Genomic DNA, 9,523 nt, shown 5'->3' on the forward strand with positions numbered 1-9,523 from the left:
ATCACCAGTTCGATTCTAATAATTATATTTAATACTATATTTTTAAATATTATTTATTAATTACTGATATTAAATAATAAATTGTGCTGATCATATAATATTATTGTTTTAGTTTTAATTGGGTCTGTAGTTATTTCTTTTGTGAAGTTCTTATTTACTTCATGTTTATTGTTTAAGTTTATTGCTTTTTGAGTCATGGTAGTTGAGTTTGGTTTGAATGGTCTGATACCAATTATTGAAGAAAATAAGTATCCATTCCAATCTTAATTCAACCAAATTTAAACTTATATTCATATGTACGGTTAATCTTGGTACAGAGAGGATTTGGCACACCTGATTAAATAGTAACATTGAGTAATAACTTCTAAGCAATAATAATTGCTGAAATAATAATAGATAACGATGTGTATTTATTTGCAAATAACTCCCATGCTTTTAGTTACCAGTTCAGGAACAAGACTATTTGATAAACATCTTTTTGCAAATTAAGTTAAAAGAATAAATGAATCATTGAAACAATGAATGAAATTTTAAAGGAAAGGACCTCACATATTAATAACAAACAAACCTCTTTTGTTTTGGTATGCAACTGGCACTGTAGCCTACCACCTAGTAAAACCAGCTACCAATAGGAGCTGTGCAGGTGAAAATTTTTATATGTATTAATGGAATTTCAACCATGTTCCATAATTATTATAATTTCTAACTCTTTGACTAGTTAAAAGACAATTTCAAGTTACCACTCATTGTCTATTTTCGAAAAGCATCTATAGATGGATGTTGATGCTTTTCTTCAAACATAATTTATTTTCCTAATCACATTGTTCTAGGTATACTTTCTCTTTAATGTTAAATGACTGCAACTACTTTCTTAACAGCGGATGCATTCCCACTGATCCAAATTAGTTCACTTGCTATAGTTATGGTGTCAGTATAAGCATAACAAAGCAGAAAAAACTCTGTGTACATATTTTTATTTAAAAAACGATGAGTGTGAGAGCGAGAGAGAGAGAGCGAGCGAGAGCTTGGGTGGGAACATGGCAAGGATCCTAGGGTTTGGAATCAAGAAGAGTATCGGCGGCTGGAGCATGAATCCTTTACCATTTTCGTGAGTAATCTTCCTGAGGACGCATCAAAGAGAGAATTATTCCAATTATTCAACTGGACGGAACACATCAATGATATATACCTATCCCGAAAACAAAAACGTGGGATCTTATATATGTTTGCTTTTATTCGGTACACAACAAAAGAAGGGGCGTTGAAAGCAATCGCAGAAATGAATTGACTGAGGCTGAGAGGGAAAGTGGTATTTGTGGGAGAAGCTAAGTACAGAAGATTGCCAGGAACAGCGAAAATTACCGAACGACAGGGAGATGTTAGGCAAGAACTCAATACTCGGGAACCACGCACGGAAGCAGTGCAGCATGATCCTGTGTCATCTGGACATGAACTAAGAATAAAGAAGGTTGAAAAGGACCTGTACGGAAATGGATAGACAAAGAAGGTAGAAGTAACAGTAGCGACATAGAATTTGAAATGGCTGCAGCGAAGTCTCGTCGGAGGCACGACGAAGGCTATTAATTTTGATTCTTTGAAGGAATTGGTTGCGAAGAACATCCCAAACGTCGTACAGATTCGGGAAATGGGAGCATACAAAGCGCTTTTAACGTTTGATAGTGTCCTACATGCTGAGGAAACATACACTTTTAAAATGAATAGCCTCCTACAACTGTTCCACAGTGTATGGAGGTGGGAGGAATCAGACCATAGTGAAACTCGTAGAGTGTGGCTGGAATGCTTTGGAGTTCCACTGCACGCATGGTCAGTCAACACGTTCAAAACGATAGGAAGTCAATGGGGTGAAGTGGTTGGATGTGATAGAGAGACAGAATTATATAATTCTTTTACTGTAGGATGTGTTCAGATTGATACTTGTGTAATGGATGTGATTCAAGAATGGATCCATATCACAGTTGGCTCAGGAAGATTTGATGTTTTGGTGAAGGAAGTTGGTCATGAGGCATGTAATCTGCAATGCATGGGAAACAGTGGAGATGAAGGAATAGGTGTAGTATGGAACCATGAAAACACTAATAAGACCTCAGGATTGGTCATAAGGCAAAGGCAGGGGACGAAAGTTTTGCATGAAGGAAGCCAGGACGAAGCGATGGTGATAACGGTAGCACGCGAGGAGGAAGAAGACAAGGGCAGAATAGTAATTCTAGATTTAATTTTGAATGAATGGCTTAATGGCAGTAATTATACCAAGCGCGAAGAAATCGGCCGAAATCAATCAGTTAGTGGCAAAAATCAAGGATTGCAGAATTTGGGGGGAAGGTACGTTATGAGCTATGAGGTAGATTCTGAAAAAACTGACATGTGAGGTTAATGGGCTGGGCAGATGGCCCACTAGTGACAAACAAAAAAAGAGTGGCCTAACCAAGCATTGGGCCAGCGGTAACAAGGAGCTTGAGGAGGGGAAGCTGGCATTGATGGGCCCAACGACATCAGCAACAAAGGAGACAGCTACCGGGCCCATTGTGATGAAAACGGTTCGGGTACCCAAGACATGTACCGGGTGCGGGTCTGGAACTGGAGAGGGCGAGGTATGCGGATCTGAGGGATAAGCCTTCGTCCAGGGCGAGAACGGCACGCATATTAAATGATGCTTACAAGGATCAGTTCCTGATTCAAAATGGAAGAAAGGTGTTTCTCAAACATGTCCAGGATGACAATTTAGAGGATGAAGTGGGCCACAGAGGTACCGAAGTTGAAGCAGAAGACAGCAGCAGTCAGAGCTCAATATTGAGGGAACAATTACTGGAAAATGGGAGGGCTTGGGAGCTGGCCAAAAAGTCAGGTGCTATGCTTCGTAATGAAGAGGATGACATCATGACGATCCTCCAGGCACAGAATTAAAAAATAGCTCGAAAAAGGAAAGTGGCTAAGCAGAAGGAGAAAATGAGACGATGCAAGCCCAAACATAAAAAATAGGTGTGTAAGAAAATTTTTTAATGATTATTAGTGCTTGGAATGTTAGGGGGTTACGGGGGGAGGGGAAGTTGAGAATGGTGAAGGATCTTAAGAAAAAATATGGCTTAAATCTGTTAGGATTGATTAAAACTAAACGCCAGGTTGTGACAAACTTTGACGTTACAAGAATTTGGGGGCATGATGGTTCAAGTTGGGAATATGTAGGCTCTGATGGTGCGTCTGGTGGTCTTTTATTAATATGGGATGAAGGGGTCTTTAAAATGAATAATTGCTATAAGGGAGAGAGGTGGTTGTGTGTTGAATGAGTAATGTTAAAGAATAGCTTCAATTGCACATTTATCTTGGTCTATGGCGCACATAATAGAGATGAGAAGACTCGTGTTTGGGAGGAGCTGAGCTATATAGTTGGGCTATGCCAGGTTCCTTGTTGTTTTTTGGATGACTTTAATGAAATATTACATGTGGAGGAAAGGAAAGATGCAACTAGCTTACCATGGTCTGCGGAAGAATTCAAAGATTGGATACAAGATATGCACTTAGTGGATCTGTCACTCACTGATCGCAAGTTTACATGGTTTCAAGGACGATCTTGCAGTCGTATAGATAGAGCACTGGTTAATGTGGAATGGCTAGAAGAGTTTCCAGAGACTCGGCTACGAGGTGGCCCTAGGGGGTTGTCAGATCATTTTACTATAATAGTGGAGGACAAAAAGCTGAGGGGGGGCCCAAGGCCATTCCGAAGCCTTGATTCGTGGTTCACACATGACGATTTTCTTAGTATGGTTAAAGAGGAGTGGAGAGGGTTGGGGGACATACAGTTCACAGATAAACTGAAGGCGCTGACAATTCTGCTAGGAAGATGGCATAAGGCCAATTTTGGTGAGATGGATAACAAAATTAAAAGATTCGAGGAAAAAATCAAGAAGATTGATGACCTGGTGAGCAATGGAGTGTATGATGAAACGATGGAGGCTAGAAGAAAGGCGTTGGTTACTTGTTGTGAGAGATGGTATGTAAGAAAGGAAGTACATTGGAAATAGATGTCTCGGTCCCGACATGCGAAGGAGATGTATAAAAATACAAGGTACTTTCACAATATAGCTTCATCAAGAAGGCGGAATAATAGGATTGATACTCTGGTAATAAACGGCAGGTAGGTCAGGAATCAAGCGAGAATCAAGATAGCTATCAGAGACTTCTATAAGGATTTATATCATCAAGAAGCTTCTCCTATGATAGGATTCAGAGATGGTTTGGTAGGCAAGATAGATGAGGTGGATGCTATAAATATAGAAGAGATGCCGTCGGCAGAAGAGATCAAAGAGGCTGTGTGGGACTGCGAGTCATCTAAAGCGCCAGGTTGTGACGGGTACAACACGAATTTCATTAAGAGGTGCTGGGGTGAGATTGGGACTGAATTCACGGCAGCAGTGCTGGAATTCTTTCAGACATGCAGATTACCAGCGGATACCAACATCACTTGGGTGGCACTAGCACCCAAGTTCGTAGGTGCAAAGGAGATCAAAGATCTACGACCTATTAGTATGGTGGGGTGCGTTTACAAGGTTATCTCGAAGGTGCTAGTCAGCAGGATGAGGGCAGTGATGCCGGGGTTAGTAGGGGAGACTCAGAGTGCATTTGTTAAGGGAAGAAAAATACATGATGGGGCACTTATTACGTATGAAACTGTACACTGGCTTAAGTTGAGGAAAAAGGAGGTAGCAATAATAAAGTTGGATTTCCAGAAAGCATACGATAGAGTGAAGTGGAGTTTTGTTGACACTGTTTTACAGAAGATGGGTTTTGGGCATAAATGGAGAGCGTGGTTCATGGAGTGTGTGACAACTGCATCTATGTCACTTTTGATAAATGGCTCGCCATCTAAGCCATTCAAGATGGAAAGAGGTTTGAGACAAGGCGACCCACTCTCTCCCTTCTTATTTGTCCTGGTTGTCGATGTGCTACATCGAATGATTGGAGAGGCAATAAGGAACGGACGTATATCACCGTTCTTGGTTGGAAGAGATAGTATAGAATTGTCACATCTGTAGTTTGCGGATGATACTATTCTACTCTGCCCACCTGTAGAGGAGACTATCAAGAACTACAAGCGACTTCTGCGATGTTTTGAGTTGATGTCAGGGCTAAGGATTAATTTTGACAAGTCCAGTTTGATTCCAATTAATTGTGATGAGCAGTGGGTCCAGCGTATGTGCAACTTACTGGATTGTAAGGGGGACACTCTTCCAGTAAAATACCTTGGAATCTCTTTAGGAGCAAATCCGAGATTGGTGAAGACCTGGAAGCCTATAATAGGCAAAGTGGAGGAGAAACTCAGTCTGTGAAAAGCTAAGGTGCTAAACAAAGCTGGAAAGGTAGTGCTCATTAAATCAGTCTTAAATAGTCTGCCAGTATATTATTTAAGCTTGTTCAAGATACCGAAGGCTGTTGCTGTAAGGCCCACATCGGTTGGGGAGGGGAACGAAGCATGCCTTATAAGGGTGTGGATACCTCTCCCTAGCATGACGCGTTTTGACGAGTGAGTGTGGGGGGCTTCGGCTAGCATCCCTATCGTCAAAGGCAAAACCGTGAGGCCTTGTGTGCCAAAGCGGACAATATTGTGCTAGCGGGTGGTCTGGGCTGTTATAGTTGCTGAGAAACTGATCTCTTTGCAAAGGAGATTTCTGTGGAGTAAGGAGGATGGTAGAAATGGTATAGCATTAGTAAGATGGGAAGTGGTGCAGGCTCCTAAGAGATTAGGCGGGTTGGGAGTGGGAGATGCTATGATCCGTAATACAGCACTACTGTTTAAGTGGTGGTGGTGGTTTGCAAAGGAAGAGTGCCCTTTGTGGAAGAAGGTCGTATGCTCGTGTAATAGTCTGAACCCCAACGAGCTCCTGTCAACTCAAGTGCTACCTGCTAGAGGAGGCCCATGGAAGGATATTTGTCAGCTACAAATCACAAATCAATGTATAAGGGATAAGATGGTAACATGTTTGTGTATGGAGATTGGTGATGGGCGACAGACACGGTTTTGGGAGGATGTCTGGGTACTTGGTGGATCTCTGAAGGATCAATTTCCGAGGCTTTTCTCTGTTTCAAACCAATGTGGATCTGTTATTGGGGATTCCGGGTTTTGGGATGGGTTAGAGTAGATTTGGAACTTCCAATGGAGGCGAGAGCTGTTCCACTGGGAGTTAGAACTCCTGGGTCAATTACATGAGGCATTGAGACCTGTGAAATTAGTGCATAACAGAGAGGACAGAGTGGTATGAAAATATGATAGGCAAGGTATTTTTTCAACTAACTCATTCGTGCAGGTGCTACAGGAAGAAATGCTTCTAGAGGAGGTGACCAGTTACAGCTTCATGAAGACCATTTGGAAAGGGTTGGTCCCACTAAGAGTTGAGCTGTTCGTTTGGTTTGTTGTGATCGGCAGGGTGAATACAAAGGAGAGGCTAAGCCGGTTTGGGATTGTCAGCGCGGAAGATAGTGTCTGTGTCTTCTGTAATAACGAGTTGGAATTTGTACATAACTTTTTTCCAGGCTGTGTTTTTGCTTGGAAGGTGTGGAATGCTTGGATAGCGGTGTTTCGCCATCAATGGTCTTGTCCGGGATCCATGAAAGAGCATTTTCTAAGTTGGACAGAGGAACCGAGAAGTCCGGCGGATCGGAAGCCGCGACTAAGATGCTTTTGTGCCATCGTGTGGAACATTTGGTTGGAAAGGAACATGAGAATCTTCCAGAATAAGAGCAAAGGTGTTGATGAGGTCATTCGCATGACCGCGACTAGCGTTAACGAGTGGACAGGTGTTGACCCCCTTTGTTGTTGATGGCAATGCCGAAGATGACATGGGGACTATTCGTTGTTTGTAGTGATTATTTTAATTAAGTAGGTTTGTAGTGTTTATCTAGCACTTTATGCTCCACTCTATTGTGTTGAGCTTTTACTTAAAAAAAAAAAGCATAACAAAGCAAAAGGTAAAATGTAACAATTATCACATAACTTCAGAGAGAAAAAGTGTAGTTCACTCTTACAGAATGAAAATTACACATAGAATCATTGGAAAAAAGTAAATCTAAAATGAAAAAGCTTTTTTCGAGGCTGGACTTAGAAGACGAGCAGAAAAAAAGATAATCAAAAGTAGCAATAGAAAGATAAAATCACTCAACAACAGAAAATTGAAGAAATCGAAGAGTCATCCAATAAATTTAATAAGTGACATTGTTGATAATGACGATGATGAAGATCAAATAATCATTCAACAACCGAACAATTTTAACACAGCAACAAACATTACAACAACATTTGACCAAAAGTTTTAGAAATTAAAAAGAAGAAAAAAAAAACGAGCATTCAACAACCTGAGCAAAATTAAAAGCAGGGCCACTAACCTTCGACGAAATCAAAAATGAATCTTGATCTCCGAAAGCGTTTTTCTTTCCCCGCTGAAATTGAAACAGTCTAAAAGAAAAGAAAAGAAAGGCTTAGTCTTCTCCTCTATCTGCTGTGGATCAATGTAAAATAGTGAAATGGCCACATTCCCAATCCAATGCGGCAAGGGTCCCTCATCCCCATGACACATGGCCTAATGAAAGAAAGAGGTAATTTGTTTGGCGCCTAAGAATTCTTTATGCTGGCTGTAACCCTGTAACCTTTACCTACCTAGCCCTTGTTTTTGTTCTAGACTCGCCCGGATATGAATGTGCAACAGAGCGAGCCGGGATAAAAAAATCTGAAGTTTGAAGCCGAAGATTCTCGCACAGGAACAAGCGTAGACCCGTAGCTCGCCTTTCACTCAGTAGTTTGAATGGAAGCCATCCCCTTCGCACACCCTATCTAGCCCAGTTCTGGCAGCGACCGACGACACGACGGCGATAGCAGAGAAGCCAGCAAGGATGGGGACGACGTGCCGAGCTACCTGGGTTCCGGACAGAGGGAAGAGGAAGAAGCGGAAGCGCTGAGACAGGGGACGGCGGCGGTAAAGAACCTAGGGCTAGGATTTTGCCGTTTTGGTTTGGGACTTTCACTGTTTTGCTTGAGAAGGGGGGGCATGAATGATATTAGGGGAATTGGAGAAGATGAAGAACGATTGATTTTTAGTTTTATTGATATGTTTTGCTTTGCTTTAGAGGGGGACACGAATGATTAGGGGAATTAGAGAAGATGAAGAACGATTGATTTTTGGTTTTTTTTTTAATATGTTTTTGTTTTGTTGTTTAAATTATTTGAAAGTTAAAACTATAAAATTAGGATTAATTGAATTCTAAAATTTGATTAATTTAAAAGGGTATTTTTGTCTAATCAAATAAAGTAAGGATGTTTAAGACTTTTTATAAAATTAAATTAAAAATATTTTTTTTATTTAATTAAAAGGGATGTATTAGTAAAAGTGGTGATATAATATATATTTAAAAAAAATTAAATACTGATGTGAAAAATAAATTTCACGTGGCTTGTTACTATTTATCCATATTTTAACGTATCGGTACATATGAATTTATCATCATACCGTAGTAAACACCTAAAAATTATGCAAATGGGATACTTTACTAATATAGTGATATTGAAGTTAAGTCTCAAAGTGGTCCCTGAACTTGCACTCGAGCCTTAAAGTGATCCCTGAAGTTAATAATTACTCAAATTTGTCCCTAAAATTGTTCTCCGGGACTCATAGTAGTCCCTAAAATAATTTCCGTCCATCCTTATCATCGGAAGGACTGAAACAACGTCGTTTTGTATTTATCCCAAAAAAAATCATAATCTCCAACATGATGTTGTTTTGTATTTATTAGAAAAAAAACATAATCTCCAATTACCTTCACCAATTCTCTTCTTCATCCTGTTCTTCTTCTTCAAATTCACAGTAACAACAACAACATCATCATCATTGCAAATAATAATTAAACTATCAAATTCATATTAGTTTATGTAGACATCCGATAATCATGCTCAAGCCAATAATTTGATTTAAATAAGAAAAACTTTTATAAATCATAACAGTGGCAACAATAAATATGCAATAACATCACATCGATCAACAACAAAAATTAAAACATAAGCAACAAAAAGAATAAATGATGGAAGAAGAGGCAGAGCAGACCGACGGAGTAGAAGAAAGAAGCAGGCTGCCGGAGCAGAGAAAAGTAGAAGCACATGCATGAGAGGAGGCGCCACGGTGGCCCAAAAACAAATTAATGAAAGGGCGCGACGGCGGCAAGAGAGGTAACGCCCGCAAAAGGTTTGCCTTCTGTAATTCTTTCCATCTTCCATTATCTCTATGTGAATTAACAAATTATTATTTTATTTCTTCTGAGAGAAAAAAGAAAAGAAGAACTGAGGATGAATTAGGAAAGGAGAAGGGGAGCGTGTAAGGAAAAGGAAGAAAAAAATTGAGAAAGAAAAAGGAAGAAAAATTTTGGAGAAGGAAAAGAAGACCGTAAAAAGAAAAAAAAAAGGAACTGGGAATGGGAAAGAGAAAGGGGAGCGTGGAAGGGGTAGGGGAAGGAGAAGGAGAACTGAGAA

General features: G+C 40.2%; 1 protein-coding gene across 1 annotated transcript; it reads left to right on the forward strand.

Annotated features, from left to right (window-relative positions):
- On the forward strand, nucleotides 3,306–4,037 carry LOC107627078. The gene has a single exon (XM_016329945.1). The coding sequence runs from the start codon at nucleotides 3,306–3,308 to the stop codon at nucleotides 4,035–4,037; it is 732 nt and encodes a 243-aa protein (XP_016185431.1).

Source organism: Arachis ipaensis, chromosome B02 (genome assembly GCF_000816755.2).
Source record: "Arachis ipaensis cultivar K30076 chromosome B02, Araip1.1, whole genome shotgun sequence".
Classification (NCBI taxonomy): Eukaryota; Viridiplantae; Streptophyta; class Magnoliopsida; order Fabales; family Fabaceae; genus Arachis; species Arachis ipaensis.